This window comes from Anopheles gambiae, chromosome 2 (assembly GCF_943734735.2).
Source record: "Anopheles gambiae chromosome 2, idAnoGambNW_F1_1, whole genome shotgun sequence".
NCBI classification, from domain to species: domain Eukaryota; kingdom Metazoa; phylum Arthropoda; class Insecta; order Diptera; family Culicidae; genus Anopheles; species Anopheles gambiae.
In genome coordinates this window covers 114320090-114343196 of record NC_064601.1, presented here as the reverse complement: position 1 = coordinate 114343196, position 23107 = coordinate 114320090, and the positions used below count along the sequence as shown (strand labels likewise).

At 48.0% G+C, this 23107-nt stretch overlaps 1 protein-coding gene across 2 annotated transcripts in view; it reads right to left on the bottom strand.

The window, feature by feature from the left end:
- Nucleotides 1-23107, bottom strand: part of LOC3290353 (ecdysone-induced protein 74EF) — a 212501-nt gene that overhangs the window by 21911 nt on the left and 167483 nt on the right. For both annotated transcript variants that reach the window (XM_061648487.1, XM_061648486.1), the window contains one exon: nt 4593-4805. In XM_061648487.1, coding sequence (XP_061504471.1) covers nt 4593-4805 — 213 coding nt within the window. The remainder of the gene's footprint in view (nt 1-4592; nt 4806-23107) is intronic.

Below are 23107 nucleotides of genomic sequence, written 5' to 3'. Positions count from 1 at the left end.
CTACTGTGTGCCGGTGTGTTCAGGAAAAGCTTTCACTGCGCACAAGATGCTGAAACCTATTCCGGGGAACTTCCAAGGAGCCCCAGCAACCGGAAGCTCTTTCCTTCTCTTTTGCCACCCTCCTGGCTGTCCAGCAGATAATAAAACAAAGTGCGATGAACACTCCAGTCGGGGAGATAGTGAGATAGAGAGAGAAAGAGAGAGAGAGTGTGTGTGTGTAACACGATTTCCGGCATTCGGGTGCGCCGGTGATTTCAAGAGGACCAAAGTGTGTCCCAAAGAAAGGACCCCCGCGTAATGTCCTGCGGTGTAGGGGGAAGAAGCGGACACTCAACCGTTCCACCCCGGACGGACGGACAGAAAAGGATGTATCGCAGACGATGCCATGCGGAAGAAGGAGAGTGTGCCGGAACAAACCTTTTCCATCATGACTCATGCATGGGGCCGGCTCACTGTTCACTTCAAACGATCGGGCGCTTTTCCTCCACGTGCGTACAGGCAAATCGGCACAAGAAGACGGGTGGGGAGACAGTGAAAGTTATGTAAAATACCCCTCCCCGCTGTGTCGGACAGCACAGTGCAAGAGGTGGGGACAGGGCATCTTCCGTTCGCAAGGTCGCCCGAAGACGAGAGAGCTTTCAAATATTTATCTCCTCATCGTCCGACCAAAAAAACCTCAAAAAATGGTAAGGTTTTTATTTCTTCCGCCTCGTTCGTTCTCTTCCCACAAGACAGACTTTGCATCATCGATCGAACTTGTCTGACGGGGTAAAAAAGGGGAAAAGGTTGAAGATTCCCTATGACGTGAAACCGTACAGCTTGTGCTTGTGAAATAGGACCTAGTGGAACTTATGACACCCGCTGGTCAATGTGCAAATAAGGTCCTCCTCCTCAGCGTTTTCGGATTGTTTGCACTGCAGCTCTTAATTTGTTTGCCCTTGATCCCTTCGCTTCACCTGTACGGTTGGCGGGGTTGGAGTTGCAGGAACAATCAACAATGCATGCATCTGCTCCGTGCTGTGTCTGGGTAAATAGTTTGCTACCTATTTCATCCCTTTTTCCTCGGCGGCATTGTGGTCCCTTTTTTTCAGACCGCCCTCATTCGGCATGGTTAAAGATTAAAATCCTCTCCAATCGGTTTCGGTGTGCTTGCTGCTATTGAAGAATTTCGAGTGAAGAGCATATCTGTTGCACCATGCAGTTGACGCGGCATGACGCGGTGTTGCAACCATTTGCAACCACAAAAGTGTGTCCGAAAGGTCCCAAACGAAAGGAAAAGAAGGATACATGAAGCAGGGTTTGCATGGCTTTCATTCACATATTCGCAACACAAAAGGGGTTGCTACTATTAGCCAAATGTTTATCCCGGAATCTCGCTTGCACAAACGCACAAACCCAAGCTTTCGTCGATCATTGTGAAGCGAAGAACAAAACACACACACATAGAGAGAGAGCGAGAGAAAGGATTAGCCGAGAATTGGGCTTTTATTCTGGCGGAATAAAAATGGGATCAATAATCAGCAGCAGCAACATAGAAGGAACGGCCGAAGAACCGAAGAACGCCTTTGTGTGACTCAATCCACGTGCCACATTAACGTGGATTGAGTCACACACGGGGCAACGATTTTGACAGTAACAGATGAGCGGCATCCTTCATGGGTCTAAGGGGGTTTCCTATTTCAATGTCACCACGCTGCAGCTGCCAGCCGCTCGCCATGATGATGGAACAAACATTACCGCAGACCGCGCGCGCACGCACAATGCCGCATTGATTACTCAATTGATGCGAAAGGGTCAAAATCGGTCGTCAGATTGTGTCAGAACGCTTTTTTCCCCTTTTTGTGCATACACACCCACACAACACAGTAAGCAAATTTTGGGTTCCATCAAGCGTCCAGTTGCATTGCTGCATGCCGTTTGCGGTGCGCGCAGCTGCTGGGAAGGCATCTGTTGGGAAAATATTGATTTGGGATGATCAAGTAAGAAAGCTGCAATTCGATGGAAGAAAAACCCCTTTTTCACGCGTTTTTCGAGAGGATTTGCAGCATTAGTTTGCAATTTAGTTGCGGGTTTTGCGGTTGCTCCATGATTTGCAGCATGATGAGTCAACAGTTCCGTGGGCGGGGGGAGGAGAGAATGTTGCAGACGTTGCAATAATGGCGCATGAGGGTGGGGTGAAATGTGACCCTTCCATCGTGCTTGCATTATGATGGCTTAGAATCGTTGTCCATCAGGCTTAGGGGAGATTGAGGATTTGTAAGATTGAATAACTCTTCAGATCTTCAGGATATTCAATGTATTGTCATCACTGAGAATATTGACAGCTGTCAATAATGATATCTCCTCGAAGGATATGTCTTATTACTCCAAAACCTTTCCAATTCAAGGCTGCATTTTGGCAAGAAACTCATGACGCATCATCTAGGTATTCCAGCTTCTAATTACCACTCCTTTTTTGTAGTCAGTTTCCTCGTACATGCATTCCATTAAGATGTGAAATTTCTCTGCTCTGATGCCCCTCTTCCCCATTCCTCCTGTCCCTGTGACGCTTTACATTTTTATTTCCTCATATAAAAATAAATAAATTCAATCCAACCGCATCGTCCACGTCCATTTAGAGTCGTCTCGACCCGTCGGCTACCGTCGTCAAGCAAGAATGATCGGCCGTGAACAATAACTGCCGCACGGCGGAGCAAAGAAAAAAAAGGACTTCTAGTGTGCCGATTTGCATTTCTATTGCTCCCTTCCTCTTCTTCTTCTACCATCACTTTTTTTTCGCTCAGAGATGATCCTTCGCTCCCTTGACTTCTGCTTGATGGGTTCCGATTTCTATAGGACCAAAGATACTTCCGGTTTCATAATGGTCACTACCGCTACCTTTTATTTTTTTGATTGGGAGTTTTCTCGGCAAACCCGTTGTGTTTATTCTTTCTCTCTATCACTCTCTTTCACGCGGATATTCCTTTTCGTCCTGTTTGCTCGTAAATCTTACGGAGAAGAACGCATTCCCTTTGAAGCCATGTTGTTTTTTTTGCTTGCTTGTTGACATTTTTAAAATTCCTCCAGCAGTTTCTCAGCTCGCGCGGTTGTCCGCGGCCTCCGTTCTGCTAGGGGGGAATAAAAAGGTCGCGATCGCGTTTTTCTTTAATACTTTCTGCACCATTTCTCGGGACTCTCGGGCTATAGAAAGAGAGAGAAAGAGAGAGAGCGAGAAGGCAAACAAACAACAACAAATCAGTGCACGGATCACGGCAAAGGGTGTCTTTCTCCCGCTGTGTTTGTGTAGAGCACCGAACCAAGCTTAGGAAAATGGAAAAACCTAGTACTGGTCACCATTAATAAAAAAACCAACGACGAAATCCGGGAATATTTTGATGGATCCGCGTGACGCGACGTGCTCGCGTTAGCCGGAGCGTCTCATAATTACAACTCGTCATGTGTAATAATTCCACATAATCAACATACGGCGCCGATTGACGAGCGAAGAAGGGGACATGCACCCTTGCAGCCACCGGTTCTTCACCCGACACGCAACCGGGCGATGTGCAGGTAAACATCCACTGGAACGACGCACAACGCGAACAGAAACAAATGAACAATGCAAGTAAATAGCCATCGAGTCCAGAAGGAAAACCCGTTCCCGGGGCCCGGTATCGCGCACCGGAATCGCGCGTAAGTGGCGACATGCCGTGCCGTGTGGCCGAAGACAGCCCATCATCATCATCCTCATCCTCATCATCATCCTGCTGCTCGTCTTCTTCATCCCGGAAAACGGTGACCGACACGCGGGCTATCCTGGGCGTCTTGACGAACCCCCCGGTCTCCTGGCACCGAAATCGAACCGAATCCTTTTCCCTGCCCCTTTTGCGCGAGCGCGCGCGAGTGTGAGCGCACGTTTTGTTTGGTGGAAAAGTTGCGTGAAACTTGACGGCACAGCAACCGCAACCGAAAGCCAAAGGACAAACAAGAAGGGGGTCTGCCTTTTTTGTTGTTAGTTGCTTCCATTTTTTTCTTTTGCGACAGAAAGATGCGTTCCGGTACGGATACGGAGCGTTCTTTTGATTGTTTTGTTTAAAATTAACTAGGATTTTGAGGCGCCAAAGGATGAGCAATGAGCGCTAGGTTTGCTCTTTTCCGAGGAGTGCTCTTAGGTGGTTAGTTAGGTGGTAAGGAGAATGCCTATTGCGTCTCAGGAACTTCGTTTAGTTACAGATATCTACATTGTATGTCAATTTATTATTTATTTAAAATTGAAATTCAAGCAAAAAAACTCAAAAACGAACTCTTACTCAATGTGAGAAGAACACGGAAACAAAGTGCATTAATTAATGAGAAGAAAATGATTTCATTCCAGTGTGAAGCTGCAAGGCTCAGCGTACATCTTACACGAGCATTTAAAATTTCACGTGATATTTTGTTCTATTTTTAACCTAACTCAGCAGCTTGCAGCTTCACGCGTAACTTTGTGCACACGTGTTTCAAATAAAAAAGAGGAAATCGAGTGTAAAAAACAACGACACGTGAAGATGCTACATCGACAAATTAACAAGCAAGCAAGCAAACGTTGGAATTCATCACTGGGGCTCACTAACCTGTGCTGGACGTGCTGTAGCCGCGGTGGTACGGCCCTTGCGGGAGGTGCGTACCGCTGAGGAGCCCGTGGAGCAGGGGCCTGTGCTGCTGGGACGGCTGTAACGTGCTGGCCAGCAGGCTGGCCGTTTGCTGCGACTGGCCACCGGCCAGGGAGGACCGTTGCTGTGGCGGCGGGCTCGGCGACTGCGGCAGGATCGGTATCTCGGTGTCCACTGTGAAGGAAGAAGCAAAGTAGAGAGGAGAGTCAGAGTCAGAGTTGAGATCATTCGATTTACGATCGAGACCAGGGGTTTATCAGTGGGTAAAAGCAGCTGCCGAGGGCACAGGCACGCCGTGTTTCGTGACTTTCGTAGCCGATAGAATCGAAGGTCTGTTCCGGTCGTGGACAGTTTGAAGGACTGCCCCGGGGGCGATGACGATCCGGCAAAACAGTTTACAAGTGAGAATCGAACGTGTTGTGCATGCACGACGGGGTTTAATGGATTTTGAGAAGAAAATTACATTCAGTGAAGCCTGTTGAAGCTTGGAATGATGTTACAGAATGATAAAGACAACTCCATTCTCTACTTGAAGTATTTTTCACTAAATTTTGTTCCAATTTGCACACCAAGAACGCAAATAAATCTATCACAACCATCTAAGTGACAGCTCCAAAAACAAACCTCAAAAGAATGACCAGAGCAGACAGCTCAATTGAAATTGTTCGTGCATTAACCTTCCGTTTTCGGGATTCCCTCGCCTAACCAGCACACCCTTATCACAAAGATGTTGCGGCGTTACGAACGTTACGTAAAAGCTTACACCCACCCCACGCTGTCTGACACAACCGGAACGAGAAACTTCGAGAGAGAAAAACCTCGATTTCTAACCACCGACAAGAGCGAGAAGACGCATATAGCTGAGCAAGAGAAAGAGAGAGGGAGAGGAACAACGAGTGACTCCCAAAAGAAAAAAAGCCTAAAACACGAGCCCCACCCTCGATGGTGGAAAAGTCGATGAGCGTTGCGGAAAATTGATTGAAGATCAACAGATTCCAAACTCGTCTAAGCGCTCCCTCCTTCACCCTGGGCAAGTGAACTCAATACGTTGCACGTGAATGTTGGTTAGCTAATGTTGATCGTTTGTAAACAATTTAAACTGTTTTTACCAATTTTCACCTCATCAGAACGAAAGAGATTCTAGAGAGGCCAGAGCCGAAACGTTTCCCCGTGCATTATGAGGTTCAATTTGTGGCGTTGGAGCAAAGCTTTAATCGATCGACATACGCACCGGCGTGTGTGTTTCTCGGAAACCGGTCGCCAAACACCGCCAAACGCACACAACATACGCCTTTTATGCTAGGCTTAGCGGCGGATCTAGCGAAGAGACCATTAGCATAAGCCCGAGAACGAATTCGACCGACCGTACGTACGGAGCAACAGATGGTTGTGGTGGAAATTTTCCAGCCGGTTCTGGCTGTTCTGTGTGCCACGGTCGCGTGACCGTGAGCAGTGGATATTGATTTTCCCCGCAAGCAGAGAAGAGACAGCAGAAGCAGAAGGCTTTTCCGCGACTGAGATAGGCCAGCCATTGGGTTTGATTGTTCATTTTGCGGGAGGTTGTTTTTAGGGGGGGGAAAGTTTAGCGCTGATAAATGCTTGTGTAAAACATCCCAACCTACCCGCAAAGCGCAAACCATTTTCCGAGTAGAAGCAAGTTGCATAACAGTGTCATAAATATTCACCAACCCGCTGCCTAAATATGATGAAAAGTTTGCCCATCATATCGTTTGTTCATACATTTTTTATTAATCACCGTCGCAACGCCACAGCGCCCGGTGTTCCGGAAATTGCTGCTACTGTCTGTTCTACTGCTGCCTGGCGCGGTCGGAGAGAAGTGCCTGCCTTTTTTGCCGGCGTGAGAGAAATATGGACCGTGGAGTTGAAGTTGAGCGGGTGAGGTGAATGGAGCAGTGAGGAAGGCTAACGGCTGTCACTAACAGGTGGAAATCGTTCCTCGCAGGAGGCCTGTTAATACGGTTCGTGGGAAATATGGCTCCAACTCTCGTGAGTGCGACGCTCGTGTGCCGGAACTTCCGGAGAGTTTCGGTTGCTTTCGCTTTCGCTTAGCTTGCTCGTGACCGTGATGGCTACTCCTTTTTGTACCCACCCGAGCACTCATCAAGAGTGAAAGTAGCGGTCCGGAACTCAGCCGGCGTGGATAATTTAGTAGGTGAAAACGAGCCGACAAATGCTGCGGTGCGGGTAAGGGCGCATCCAGGAAACAGCTGTGATGCGGTGGTATCAAAGAATGGCGAGTTCCGCGAAACAGAGAAACAGAGAGAGAGAGAGAGAGAGAGAGAGAGAGAGAGAGAGAGAGTGGTCTGCCGAAAATGCTGTCTATCCAAAGCCTCTGGCTTGGGGCCTCTTGGGGAGGGACCGTGACACCAATACAGACTGATAGTGTGCTCGGGCCGACGAGTCCTTTCCGAAAGCTGGACTGTCGAGCCGATTGTGGAAAGCCGGATCAATACGGCTAGACGCTTTGAATGTGTGGAGCAATGGCTATGGCTGGCACTGTGTGTTGGTGAAAGCCTTTTGCCGAAAAGCCGGAAGACAGCTCGGGTTGGAGTTAATAAAAAAAACTAGGGATGAAGAAACCTGCACGGCACGGTTAAATTACGAGGATGTTGTGCGTCCGGGAAGGAAGATAATGCCCGAATTGAATTCCGATTTGTAAGGACATGCTTTTTCATGGGCTCTTCCTCTTCTCCCATTGCTTGGTACGACGCTGGTTGGGAGATTACACCATGATATGCCCTTGCGTAAACATGCCGGCAGATAATGGAAGTAGCAAAAACAAAAAAAGCAAAGAGGTGTATTTTTCGTGCGATAACCAGAAGATTGTGACATCTTGAGGCGTCCGGAGGAGTGCTGAATGGAGAGTTAATAGGGGAGTGAATGATGACATAAATTATCTTGCTAATAGAAGCCATGGCAACGATGTTCAGGAAGTGTTTGTTGGGTACAGAGCTGCCTTAGATGTATCTGGAGCTATCTCACAACTTCCGTTGGGGTTTGTCCAGTGTCCAGCCAATGAGATCAGAACGTGAAATACGTGTCAACGAGCTCCAATCACTTCGTCTTCACTTCTCAAACATTGTCACATCACTGCAAATGATTGTTCCGAGAATCAGCGTGTCTGGAAAATCCCAACGATGTCTGAAAAACAAAAACTTCACACTGTCGCTGCAATGAGACGTTTCCGTGTTCCAACGCCACTGTTTGGCTCAGTCCGGTCCAAAGTGAAATGGAATCCGAACCTGGAACCGCAACAACCTACCCCAACCGTGGACCGTGGCGGGTTGCAGTCGACGCGATTAACCTTGGCCTACTCTCGGCCTATCGTGCCACGCGAAACTGGTCTGGCTGGTGCGGACACTGCCGACTTCCGACTTTCTTTTCTACACGGCTCAACCCGACTGTCAACCTCGATTGGCAGAGTTTCACTCTCTCACCTTTCGCACAATTACAACCGGTATAAGAACTGGCGGGGCGGGCGAAGAAATATGATTACCATTATCGTAATGAGATTTTGTACGCTACAGCACCTGACTCGGAGGAGATTTCTTCTCCGGAAGGCCTCGTTTTTTGTAAGTGTGTTTGCCACGGTGTCACCCTCAAGGAAGTTGTACTGAAGGTGAGCAGTTGTGCAGGATGAAGATACCGGAGCATGTTGTTGTTGTTGTTTGTGCCCCGTCTAATGTCCAATAATGTCGGAAGGGAAAGTCAAACGGCCCAGAAGACGAACCGTTTGCAGAATGTTAAACGTTATTTTCCACCCTCTTTTTCTATCTCTTTCTTTCACTTGCGCCTTCAGGCAACATTAGTGAGCTGCTGACAGGTCGACCGAACCGGCTTCCATCGATCCGAGAGGCAACACAACTTGACAGACAGGTTGTGTGAAGCAACCGACGAAAAGCATGTCACTTGTGCTGTGGCTAATGCTTTTTTCTCCTCCGGTTTTCACCGCCCGCAGTTCCACCGTGGTACGACAGCGGCCGTGGTTGAGAAACAATAGGAAGGGAGCGAACCAGATCGCATCAAGAAGAGACCCTTTGCCTGTGGTACGGAGGAGCTTCCCCAAACTGTCACTGTCATCCGTGCTTCTTCCCCGGCTTAGAGCGCACGGTTGAGAGTATCGATTGCTTCACCCGGCGTCATCGTTGTCGTTGTGATGTTGGTTCTGTTTTTCAAGACATCCCCGCTTCATCCCTCTACGAACAGCCTTTCTAGAAGCTTGCGAAGGTAATGTGTCTAATGTCTCGATGCTGCACGACCCAGAGCAAAAGACTCATCGCTTCTTCGCACTGATCGATTCACAATTGCTGCTGCTCGATGTGAACCAACCCGCTCTCCGTGTGTCGTGTGTTGTTTGTTGACTGGTGTGTTGATGTTATTTCAGCAAGCAACCACCGACCGCCCAACCGACCCACCAACGCTCCACCTGAGGGGTAGTATCTTCCGGAACTTCCACAAATAATAGTAGTCACCCGGTAGGAAAGATCCGTCTCTCGCGCAGCGGTCGGACACGTTGCACATGCGGACGTGAGAGTGAGAGACATACACACACACACACGTCTCGAGGCACAAGACAGCGGAGCGAGGCAGCCCATCCGTGATGGCGGCGCTATTATTTATGTATACCTTGTTGTAACACACTGAGCCGCGCGCTAAGCCTTGACCCAGATTGTAGGCTTGCTCAGTTGCGTCCGCCACACAACTACCGCGGGAGTGTGGCGCGGACCGAACAGTGTGTCGCCCCCACCGCGAACCTTCCCTCTCGCACTCACACCCTTTCCTTCACCCACTCTAAACTCCTAACCAGCATCAGCGCACAATCGAATGGGATAGTTCGCTCGTTAACGGTGGGGGCTACTACTGTGTTCCCCATAGCCACACACACAAATTGTGGCCACTTGCAAAGTGCAGCAAAACTAATCGACAACAAAAGCAGGAGGAAAACTTTCTCGCCTTTCCACCCCGTTTTGTTGGAGCCTTTTTTTTTGCTGCAAGTGATCGCACAAACACTTGTCGATCGTCGATCGGTTCGGTTTGCTGCGATGGCGCTTGCGCGTCTGTCATCAGTCATCAGCGCCATCTTTGTTTACTGCCCGTGCAGCAATTGTGTGTCGCTTCCCCATGGCAGAGGTGAATAGCATTTAATTGAGATCCTCCCCCCCTCCCCCTTGCACCTCCTCTTCGTTGCTGTTGATTTAATCGAACAGTTTCACTTTCGTCACCTAGTTTATCGTTTGCTTCATTGTGCGCTACAACACTGTGTAGCACAGCACCGGGAGAGCTACACCCCTGGAGGAGAGCACGTAGGGCGATTCGCGTGGGCCTCCTACTTCTGTGCTACACGGTTGTTTGTCTGTTTGTTTGTTTGTTTGTTTTGCTTTACACACCAAGTGTCACACCAACGGGCACGTAATCTCCTACCGACTTCGTGCCTTCTCCCTCCCACTCTCCCACAACAACAAGCGAGTTGTCAAAAAGCATTTTAATACGTTTTTTTTGACGTAATACGATCACGGTCGATCGTGACACGGGTATCATTTTTGAGGGCCCCCACGATCAGCCTCAGGCGCGCGTGTGTGTGTTTGTTTTTTTACGTCATTTGTAGTCCTTCTTCGTCAGACGACGCACAAGCTGCCGGTTTTGGAAGCCCGAATTGATTTATCGACCCAATTCTTCGTGTCCATTTGCTTCCTCCTTTTCCCCAATCCGGACATCGTTTGGGCACGCACTTTGAGTGTGAGTGGTTGGAATTTTTGAAGATCCCTCGGCTACAGACACGAAGCGGAGTTTATTTCGTAATTAGTGGTGACATTTATGTGCGACATTGCGATCTCGTTACGTAGCCAGGCCCAAAACCCGGTCGCCCTAAATGGACTTGGACCCCGCTGCCGGGATAGTGGAAATGTTGGGTAGCAGAAGGGTTGTGTTTGGAGCGCATGTTTGGAATGGCAATTGAACAGTGTTACAGTGTGTGGTAATAATTGGTCTGTTAGTTTTGATTTGCTGCTCTCACTAAGGCCTCGTCATAAGCAAACTTTGAAGCTATCGTCCAGCTGTGATAGGGATCTATACTGGAATAGTTCAAAATGGACGGGAATCTCTCGCAGACGTTCTGTGGAATTTACCATGCCATGCAAAGAGCGTCGGGTAAAGTAGCATAACCATTTCGAACCCATCCCAAAAACAACCCATTTCGATCGATGCGCAAGTTCGCTTGCTACCACCGGCAAGCCAACAACCGGGAGGACCAATTTGCACCAGCAGCAGCAGCAGAGCGCCGGGTAGAGTGCTGTTGTTTAATTAAACACTGAATAAATAATTAAAACAAACTTCACTAGCAAACCACCCAAAAACACGCTGGGGAAGGTACGACGCAAGGCTAAACGAACCGACCGCCGAGCTAGAATGTTGTTCCCAAAATCGTAAACTACCTCCCCGAATGGTTCGTTTCCCTTTTCAGCGAAAGAAAAAGGGAAAAGTCACACAAACTGTCTGTGTGTGTATTGGGGAGTGCTTTTCCCATACTGTCTGGCGTGCTAGAGTGTAGCAACAAAGAGTCGTAACCGAGCAGTCCTGAATGTCCTGATGCACTTTGGGGGGGACCGAACGGCGGAGGCGCTCCCGTTTCGCGTGGCCATTGACATCGGCGTTAGCCTTCACTCGACCGAGCACCAAGATAGTGCAGTCTAGAGTGCCGATGCTTGTCTCCAGGCCCAGAAAAACCTTGTAGCGTACCTCCAACTCTCGAGGTCCTGTGTGGTGTATTGGGCTGAGTTCCAAAATGAAAGAGCATTCTGGCATGAAATGGTAAAAAGCTTAGCATATGCTCCAGTAGATAGAAGTGAAAGTAAAGCTGCACGCTTTATGGCATGTCCACATTTTACAGTTTCCAGCGCGAGAGACATTGGAGTCTGAAGCTTCAGAAGCGGCTAAAGTTCGCGAGTGCAAAGTGCATCTCTTCACGTCTCTTTGGCAGCAGACGTGGCAAGTCGGGGGATGCAAACGGACCCATAAAATGTACAACGGCTTCGGGCATCCGTCCAGAATTTTAGATGGCCGTTGATAAGCTGCAGCAGGATTACGCCCGCTGCCATTCTGCGCAAATGAGCGGCACGTGAGTGAAAGGAAAATGGCAAGAGTGGCGCACATAAAGAACTGCACTTGATGACAGCCCCTGGTTTCGTTGGCGTTAGGATTGTGTGCAATTTTAAAGCAAAAAGACCCTTAACACCGAGTTCATTGTCAGGCGCGATGAAGTCACCGCTTGTTGAGAGTGTGTTGATTGAATTCAAGAGTGGTGCATTGGCCATTGTGCAGCCAGGTTAATTATAGATTTACACAAACGCAACCGTCAGTAGAAAATATGATTGCTGATTAAAAGTTATTGTGTTTTTCGGTCGGGGTGGTGCTGGGTTTGACATCTGATCCGCTTTGTTACCTTCTCTCTCTCTTATCCGCTCTGAGGCTGTTTTGCTGAACCTGTTCCGCTTCGATTGCTTCGGTTTGTTTGTGAGCGCCGGCGAGGTGATAAATATGTCCACAAGACACACAAACACACGCAATGTCCGCGAAAACGATGTAAATTTAAAGCCCATTCCGAATGACAGCGAGTTCTCGATTTGTATGAGAGTGTGTTTGTGTGTGCCGCTTGTGTGTGGAACCATTTCCGAGCTCATTGTTTATCACTTCCGCTGTCCATACCGACGACCATTTACCTCACGATTGGTGAACTTCCTGATGTCACACTGCGAGTGTGTGTTTGTTTGTGAATGAATAAATTCAACCCGAAACGTCACTTTGACACATCATCGCTTTGACACAGCTCGGTTTAATAGTAGTAGTAGTAGTAGTAGTAGTGAGTTGCGAGGAAAAAATGTAGAACGTGGGTGGTTTTTGCCATCACCCCCTCAACAACCCCCCTCATTCGGTAGGTGTCGATGGCCGCATCGGTATGGCGCTTGTAATGGGTCGTACCCTTATGCCATACATTGTGGGCGTACAACCTGTACAGAACGTCTGTCCATCTCCTTCTCTCCCTATCGCTCGCTAGAACAATCGTTGTGCAGCGCTGCACAAAACTGCACACTGACAAAGGCCGGCTAAATTAGTCACAAATTAAATGGGCACCGGTCGTGTACGAGGGGGCAGGCGGTTGCGGTGATCACCACGAAGAAATCAGAACACGACCTGCTGTGTGAAGCATCTTTCTTCGGCGTGAGACGGCAGTGTTTTGAACTCACAGCACGAGAAATTCAATTTAAATATTAGAAATTTATGTCTTTTTGCTCGAGCAGAGACAGTTCTCTTTCTTTCTGTCACTTTCGCTTTCATTCGACAACCCGGTTCGCCGTTGCCAACCGCCAACTAGATGCAGATGCATATATGCATTTCCGACCGAGTTTCCCGTGCGCAACGATACGCCGCAAACAGTGCGCAGCATGACGCAGGGCGCGCGTAGGACACATATTGCGCACGGAAGTGCACGAACGCGCACAACCACCGGTCCCTCGCTCGTCCCCCCCTTTTGCATACCAATTCGCGTGCAGCGCGTGTTTGTGTGCGCGGGGGAGGGGGATTTTATTTTTAATGCTGCTGCTTCGAAATGCATCATGTCCTACTTACCTCAATTTAGCGCCGCACACTATTTTGCACACTCTGTATGTGCGTGTGTGGATTACTTTTTTTTGCTGCTGCCAAAAAGCACACATCACAGGAGTGCACATAGATGCGAGCGAATATAAATCATTCGCAAGTCTGCTGCTGCTTCCCTTCTGGTTTTTTTTGACGCAAATATTGCGATCGTAATACGTCGCGATGACCTTTCCCAAACCAGCGAACTCCCACGGCGTTGGAGGGCAGGTGGGGGATCTTGGGAGACCGTTGGGAGACCCGCCGGGTGGCCGTGAGGTTGTTATTTCATTCAGCGCATTCGGCAGCACCCTCTCGCCCATCGTGGTGCGTAGCATAGGCGACGAAAGGGGAGGAACTTACAAGACATCGTCACCGCACACGACCGCCACCGCACACGATCGCTGCACTGCATCGCTAGACGCCGGGGGTATATCTTGACGCTATCTAGCCTGACATCTTGCATCTCTGTGTGTGCATACGTGTCGCGGATGGGGGTAGGGTGGTTTGCATGCAACTGTTGCGGCAAACTTCAGCCTACCACTCCCGACCGGGTAACGTCCGGGGTGCGCGCGTTAGAGGAAGTGCTGTTGCGCGTGGCGTTTCTGTGCCAAGGATGTGATGTTGGATGTTGGTTGTGAGATGGAATTTCCTGCTTAATGCAGTTTGTGTGTGTGTGTTGGAATTGAGGACGGAGGATGTTTTTTTTCGGAGCGCCACAGGCGCCAGAAACCGGATAGAAGCGGAAGTGGTGATCATGCGTGCAATGGTTGCAGTTCAAAAGTAGTTGGATAATTTCTCAGACTTTTCGAAGAACTTTTCTGGAGCAGCGCAATCAGCTGCCGGCTCACACAACCCAGGGAAAGGGAAACGGGACGCAAATTATTGTCGGCCTTCCCCTGCATCGCGCGCTCTAGCGGTGCTAGTCGGGTGGGGTTGGGAGATTTTATCTCGGGCTAATGAAAACACATCGCTCATCAAGCCATATTGCGTCACGTCCTGTGCTGCGCAGTGGGCAACGTAATCGGTTCAGAGTGCAGAGGTAGGGTAGGCAAGGAAGGCCCCCGGAAGCGTAATCCCGTTTCAATTACTTCCCTTATTTGCACACACCAGCAAGATTTGGTTTGGAAGATTACATTTTTATATAAAAGTTGTGAAAAGGTCTAACCCAATGCATAAAATTACATAAAAATTCTAAAACTCCATGCAATAAAACTAAAACAAAACAAAAATAGATAAATTACCTCAACGCTGCAGCAAAACTTTCCATTTCATTCGCATAGCAAAAGAGGAAAATAACAGCAGTAAAACAAAACAACAAAAAACCCTTTCCCTTTAATTACAGTAAATGGCGCCCAGGCCAGGCCGAATGTAATCGAAACAAATCACCGAAAATAATGCACATAACGATATGTACCGTATGCGCAACAACAAAAAAGAAGATATTCAACCCTTCCTCAATCACATAACCTTCCACCGTGAAAACACACACACACGCGCGAACACCGTCCAAATTTGGTCACCGTTTTGCATTGCGATCTTTCACTCATTCGTTTTCCGTTTTACTTTTTCGGTTTTGTTTATTCTTTTCGTTTTTGTGTTGGCCAATTCAACCCACCCCCCCTCGCCATCCATTTCATTATTGCCCCCGTCTGCTGGGGTCCATTATGTACACTTTAAAATTTAAATTACTCGCTCATCTTCATATCCCCCCCGTGCATTCTACCCCTCGCTCTGGCGGAAAGAGTTTCTCTCTTTCTCTCTCTCTCTTGTTTCTATGAATCGAGTTGTACGAAGGGTTGAAACGACTAGGGGAAGGGATTCATCACGATCCTCTTTTTGGGAGGTCGCTCTTCTCGTACCCCTTCTCGGGTGATCGTACGATCGTGCAAAAAGTAAGAGAGGAGGAAAGAGAGAGAGAGAGAGAATACGATGGCAGAATACTAAAGCCACGTTTATGAGTGTGTGTAAGAGAGAAAGAGAAAGGGAGAGTAAGAGCTACACATTCCACCACAACCTCATTGACCCAGAAAAGAGTGGCGATGATGCTGCAACCCCCCCTTGCTGCTCTGCTACTTCCCACCCCTGTGCGAATGGTAAAATCCACTCTCATCCACTCGTTGATCCATCGTTTTTTGCACACTATGTCTGTGTGTGTGTGTGTGTGTCTACCACCCCATTAAGGGTGTTGATGCGATTAGCATGTATGTGTGCATTTTAATCCGACTGCGTCGAATGGTATGCAGTTTCGGATTATGATTAATGCTTTACGAGTGTGCTTCCTCTGCCTATGTCTGCTGCGAGTGGTTGGGCATTTCAACGATGCAACAGTATACTAATTGTACGCCCAACAACCTCCCCCACACCCTGTAGCTACTATTAGCGAGAATGAAGATAATTATACTTTCAGCAATACATCACCGCCACTAAATCGTCTCAAAATGATATGCAGGAAGCAGCAGGGATCGGCACGTCGTGCTGTGCTGAGATTAAACAGAAGAGTGTATATATCATCACCCTCAAACGTCTCCCCACACACACCCACACAGCTGGCCAGATGCTACCAGGAATATGTGAAACATATAAACCATAAAGTATCATAAAAATGCTCTTTCTCTTCTTTGCTGTTTCGGGGTGAGTATGTGTCGGCTTTGTTTGCGTGAAATGTTGCGGAATGTCTCGGATTAGTGCTCGGTGCGCGGCGCTGTGTTTGGTGCGGTTGACGCCGCGTGCGGATATTATGTAATGTTCGCTGTGGTCGCTGTACTGTGAGATTCTCCATCTATCTGTGTGTGTGTCAGTGAGTCTGTGTTTTTCCCCCCCCCCCCCATGAATCACGCCGTTTCTCACGATGGGTTTTGGTGTGCAACCAAATCCCGCCTCACCTGTTGGTTCATAAAAAACGAAACTGATCCCGCCGAAAAAAATGAAATGGGACGGAAGGGGAGGTGTAGTGAATTGCCAAAATAAAAAGCAACGAGACGGTGCCGGTCAGTGGTCACCTAGTTAGGAGGGGGCCCTCCTCACCGTCATGCGATTCGGCGGATGTTGCGAAATGATTACGCGGGCGCTCGCGCGAGCGCGCGCACGCTTGTTTTCCGGTTCCCGCGATGCAATGTGAACGTGACCGTTACCCTCTTACGGGGGCTCGATTGAGTATCATGTGTGTATGGAGGGTTTTTGATTGCACCTGCTGAATGTAAAGCGGTTTAATAAGGGAAGTTAGATGATATTCGTTGATGGAAAGCTATTCTTACATGTATAAAACGATTAAGAGAAAGATTGTATCAAATTAAACGCTTTATGACGCAAAGAATGTCACGAAAACAAGTCAATATGACGCGAATAAATGTTCGATTCTCCAATAAAAATGCAAATTCTATCCAACAGACAGGAAGAGAGAGACTCGGGAGAAAAGAGATCAACACCAACAGCGCGCTCGGCGCAACATTGTAATGCGGCGGCGTCGTATCTCCGATTTTACGTCATCGTTGCGTGATCGCCGCAGATTAGAGCTTGTGCATGGTTCTCGTTCCTGCTCATAAATCTAGCAAACGAAAGCAAACGACGAAGCAGAAGCAAAAAACAACACAGCTCCGTACCATAAGAGCAAGCCAGCTTTGCGTCAAACAGCTGAGCATCGGCGAGCAAACGCGACGCACGCTCTGCTCCCTCCCAGCTCGATCGTCGATCGTCGCCGCTGGAATCATTCCGTACAGCAAAAAAAAGAAACATAAAAACATATCACCCCCCCTCCTTTGATATCGAATGCCGCCCTTCTTCTTTCCCATCTTTGCCCATCCGCCTGGCTGGGGAGTCACGTTCGTTAAACTCGCGGCCGGTCCGATCGGTCCGAATCCAAACCAGTCCGAATCGACCAACCGGACCGACGGCGTACCCCCAATGGGCCAGACTGTAGCACATACACACAGCCACAGACACACAAACACAAAAAAAAAACCGTCACAACCGGTTCCGAAAGCGAACGGACGGCCCCAAACCATTGCGACAGTTTGAATGAATGATGCAAATTTCCGCTTCTGAAATGATTATTCGCCGCCGGGTCGGTCCAGGTTTGCTGGACTTTTGTGGCCGAAAGGGAGGGTTGGAAAAAGTGCGTTTTACACGGGGAGAGGGGGAAGTTGGTAACAGTTGCGATAAAAAGGAGAGGGAGGGGTAGAAAAGAGGGTGCTGATAGTGCGCGCGACATCGATGGAAGGAGAATTTCCATCATTCATCGAAGGCTTTTGCGCAACTTGCACCGTCGTCGCTGTCGTTGTGGGGGAAACCCATACAGTCGGAGCGGGACGAGACTTACGCAAAGGTAAAAGCAGGAAGAGGAGAAATGGCGAGGAAGAGGTTTTCGGGTTGGGATTGGGAATTGTAAATCATGGGGATGAAAATTGATCATCAAAACAAGAATTGGAGCGAGTTGGTTCTCTGGAGCGTTGTGTCACACTTTGGCTGTATTGGAAAGACACATTTAATAGCTTCAATAGTTCCTTGATACATTAGTTTGGTTCAGCTTTTTCATTAGCGCCGAGAGGCGATCTTAAAGGGCCTCGCAAGGGCTGATGTTGTTGGCGCGAAACTGATTTGCGGCACAGCTCTTTGTGATCATGTGGGCTAAGCGGTGGCGCGAGAAAAACGAGAAAATTATGGCGCATTTCAAGAAACGCTGCTCTATATGGCAAACGCCCGAGTTGGCGGCATGGCTTTGCTTCCGTCGGCTGATCGATTCAGGCCATATACAGACAGGCCCGGTTGTCTTCGTAATCACCAGTGCTTGGACGGGGTCTCGAGACGGTTGCTAACGAGACAAGCGGCGTTTGACGTTATTTCTCATTACATGCAAGCGTACAAACAGATAGAAAAAAACCATTCACTTAATGTGATAAATTATCGAAATTTTATGCCATTCGCACACTTTTTCCCATAGGCGCATATGTGGCAGAGCAGCGACGGATTTTACGATCGAAAAACCCCGAAAACAAACCTCCGGCATCCTTGCGGCAGCACGGAGAAAGGTCGTAAAAACTGCAACCGCGCTGCATTGCAACTCCCCGAACCCCGGGCTGGATGCAGACATTACGGGCTTGAAGTGGGTCGTAAAAATATTAAACATTTCTTATCGATCGCGGGAAGTTTGTCGCTTCCTGCTGAAGTTGTTGCAACTGTTTTTATGTTCCCTGAGTTCCCTGTTTCCATTGTTGCTGTTGTTGGTTGTTGGTTTAATAGCACGCACTAGAATAGGAAGTTTCCGTTTTCCGAAATGTTAACAAATCGGGAGTCATAAAATGAAGCGGAAAATCATTCCGCTGCTGACGCTTTTAATTGTCACAATATGTAAAAGGATGTTTTACACCCATATTACGACAACGGTCGAGGATGAAAAAGGGGGAAACACCCGAAAGTTTCATTCAAGTTGGTTGGAAAGATAATAAAAATCGCATCCTCATAAAAGTAACACAAAGCAGAACCGGTGGGAATCATTCTTCAAGGACTTTGGCGCAGTTCGTTCGTTTTTTTTGTGTTTCAGCGCACGGAAAATGTTTGCCTCAGGAAAGGAAAACAATTACCGGAAAGCAGGAACTGTATCATACAGTCTTGAACCTCACTCTACTGATGTAGAGTGGACATGGCACCACCGTGTTAGATATAAATTCCTCATGCCATGGGGGCGTGGGTGATTGAAGACGAACACTTCATTCTCGGTTCTAAAAGCAGAGCTTCCAAAGGACCATTCATTGTTGCATTTAATATTTATGATCACGGAAAACGCCGAGTGGCCGAGGAGAGTTAGACAAGCGCCAGCAGCTCTCGTATGACCCTTACTGTGTAACACATTGTGCCGACTCGCTCCACAGGATACAGCGCCAACGCTTCCGGTCTGTGGCTGTAACCGGGTGGAAAAGGCGAAAAAGTTGCACACACGCACACACGGAAAAGTCTTTGGCGTGGTCCGCTTTTCTCCGAACGGTGTGACGAATACGAAGAAACGCGCTTCCCGAGCTTCCCGTTTGGATTTATTCGTGTGTGTGTGTGCGTGTGTGTGCGTTGGTACTCTCGTTATGCAACGGCACATGTTAATGGAAAATAACTTGATTCGTGGTAAATCTCGCAGGATTTACCCGGGGCCTGAGCAAGAGTTGATAAATCGGCCGAGTTAATGCCAAGTTTTGTTTGGCAGAACTCGACAACTCGAGCTCTAAAAGTTGTGTTACGGGGTTTTGTTGGGCCGGGTTTTTTTTTGTTGGTCGTGTGTGCCTGGTTTTGCTGTATGCGCTCTCTCCCACGAGAAAAGTTGCAAAAGCCTGCAAGACTTAGCGGAAGATTTTTTGTGCTGTTGTGTGCCAAGCAACAGAGCAAGAAACTGCAGGAAAACGCTGGTTCCTGGAACATGTATAAAGGTTCCGAGAATAATTTAAGGCCTCGGAGGTTTATTGAAAGCGAAGGCTGCGCAACAAAAAAAGATTATTAACCACACGTGTCCTTGTGTAATGGGATCACTTTGTAGAACACAAAAACAAAAAGAAAAATCCGCAACCTAGGAAGGCTTGCAAGATTTTGAAATAAAAACGACAACTGAACAAACCGAATGGTTGTGTTCCGGAAAAACGACGTCCTAAATTCCCGATAAAATCTAGCTCATTGCTCTCATTCCATACCCCTGTGTAACGTTGTCGCCGACGGATTAATACTGGAGTGTCATCTGTGTACACACAAAACGGCTTAGAGACGCGGGAGGCTTCGCTAGACATTGGACAAATCATGGAACCAGATTGGGTTGTTCCTTCTTCCCGGCTCTTCTTAGAATCTGGATCAACACGCCGTCGCCGCCGTCCTCAAGGTAATGCAAATGGGTCAGTTGCAAAATATTTGTCCAGTCGAACGGCGAAAAATTGAGGTTTTGTTGATAAGTGGACGGCGTGTGTTCAGGTGGCAAGAGGATACACGAAAAGTAAGAGGGGTAGTAGAGTAAGAGGGGTACGAAAAGCGTCCAAAGGAGCGGCTCGTAACACCTGACAAAACAGAGTGTATCCAAAAAAATGTTGCTCAATATGGAGCAATAAAGGTGGTGTGCTGTGCAAGAGAGGTTTATGCCCTCAAAGCACGTGACAGAGATGTAGGAGACTTTGACATGACACACACAATACGCAATAACTAGAATTATTGTAACGATGCGATCGAGATCCGATCGAGCTACCCCTCTGTTGAATACAGCGCAGCGCGCTTACCGATCGCATTCTTCGCGCAGTCACCTTTTACTACGCTAATTGCGCACAAAAAGCATGCACACGAAGCCGTGCTGCGGCAAAAACTTCGATTGACTACGAGTTCAATGGAATGGTGGTCATCTTATTACGATGGTATGCAACCAACATCCGCCAATGTGATGTGTGAGATTGTATTGTGGTGTCGACAAACACATTCCCGCGACAACGACCCTGTGTGTGCGAGTGTGTGGATAATCAAGTGCGCGCGTAGTAAACGCGTTGTTGTTTGTTTGCGTTTTAACAACCTTGTCCTGAATTGTTTTTATTAACACGCGCTTTTTTATGCTCGGCAAAGTGACGTATTATATAAGCACACAGCAAACAATCTTTGATATGATGTCCTGCGCTGTGTGCGGTGTTTGTTGACAGCTCTATCGAACGGTTGGAAGCGCGCGAGTGCAGTGTTGCATTTACTATTATCATGATCTTGGAGTGGTAAATGTCGGCCGTCGGGGTTCTTGGTAGTAACTTTCTCTATCGATTCCCGATGGCGCCTGGACGGATGCATCGGAATGCAGTTGGCAAGCGATGCGCGCGCGCGATCTTTGCAGCGCCGCAGCATCATTAGCAATTCATTCATTCCCGCGCATGATCGCTCCAAAATGTCAACCGGGTTATCCGCTGACGCGTTTTGCTGCGGAGCAATCCGTGTTTTGTGTCACCCCTTTGCTCATCGGTTTGTTCGAGACTTCTTGGAATGGGAAGGAAAACACACACACACACACAGACACGTTAAAGTTCCTGTTCCTAACAACTGTGCAACGGTGCAACTGTGCAGCGTTGTTGTTTGTGCTGAAGCGAGTACAATTAGCACATGTTTTAAAGCAAAGAGTAAAATGCTGCCACGCGGGAGGTTTGTGTGTGTGTGTGAAATGGTACTGCAAAATTGTTTGATTTTTACGATTAAACTCAGCTTGCGAGAAGGAAACTGTTGCCAAGAATAATTGTGTTGGAGGTTAAGGTTTGGTGTGAGGTGGAAAATACGGCTTTTCCATCAGAGTGTTGATATTCCTAGATGTAATTTAGTGCGTTTGATGGTTGTTCTTGTTTCACAATCCTTTCTTGTGGCAACATTTTCAAATCGTCACTGAACATTCCCGAATTTCTCCGTCCACCCAGGCTTCCCTTAAAACCTTGAGACCGAGGTTCGAGTTGTTTTTCTCATCCAAACACCACCCACCCCATCCACCCCATCCACCCCATCAATCCGCCGAGGGTCACCGTCGCCCGTCGGTTTGTAACCTAATTGTAAAAAACACGTTCGAACGTTTTAGTGGCCAACCTTCACGAGCATTGAATCTCGGCTAGTGGCACGTTCACGAAATTATCTCACATCCAGCCCGTCGATTGCATTCGGAAGGAAGGAAGCGGGGAGCGTCCATTGGAAGCAAAACTTTTCTTTCACCGATCAACATTGTCACTCTTGCTCTTGAGGCATTTTTTGTTTTGCGATTGAGAAATGAGCAGCTTTGATGGTGGGGGGAGTTTTAGTTTGTGTTTTAAAAGTGCAAAATTTCACCAACATTTTCAAGGGCTTCTGCTTGTCTTAATCAGCTCAATTAACTTGTGGGTACTGAGTGGGTGGTGCGGCAGGTGGCAGGGTGAGCTACCTAACATCGCACCCAACCGAACAGCGAATACGTGGCTAAGGTAAGCACACCGCACACCCGATTGCCCGATTAGTGAATTTAAACACGTACAGCGGCGGCGGCGGTGGAGTTGTATTGAGCCTTCGCCATTCCTCTGAAATGGCCTTTTTCCCCTCCATCCATGCGGAACGGGTGAGCAGGCACATACAAATCGAAAGGTACGATACGAAACGAAGCGAAAGCATAATAATAATGGGCGCACAGGGGGAGACGAGAAATGGATGGCAAACCTATGGGAAAGTAGTGAGAAAAGCCACCGTAAGTCGGACAAAAGAAAACTCCACGTCAGGTAGGTCATGGTCGATCGGTAGTATTTTACATAAAACTGAAGCGTGTTTACTATCGCAGGGAAAAAAGGGAGAAAAATAGCGCTGTTTGATTGGAGTTAGAAGATTGTCGGTATATTTATTTAAATAAAACGAGGGGAAAATGTACCACAAACACTTGCAGTGTAGTTACACATTCGGCAATGTTCCTTCGTGCTTCAATGTCACCAGCAATTAGCGCAAAAATGTCGTACACCGCAATAGTCGACCTAATTCTCTATTTCTAAATTGTTTTTTGGGAGAAATATCGCACACTGATTGCCCCAGAAACCCCGTGTCAGTATGAGTTATGATCGAGCTTCTCTGCTTGTCGTTCCCGAGGGAGCATTTTGCTGCCGTTCCTAACAAGTCTCTGCCGCGGAAAAGAGGTGGAAAAGACGTAAAACGGTCAGTATTAATAACAGAAATATAAAAAAAAACTCAAGAACGACAGCAAACACGATGCACAACTGGCTCGAATCGTAAAAACCAATCATTTGCCTCCGCACGGTGCACAGAACGTAAAGAACGCGAAGAAAATGTATAAAACACACACAGCCACATACACGCCCGTTCGATAAGGAAGAGCGAAAGTG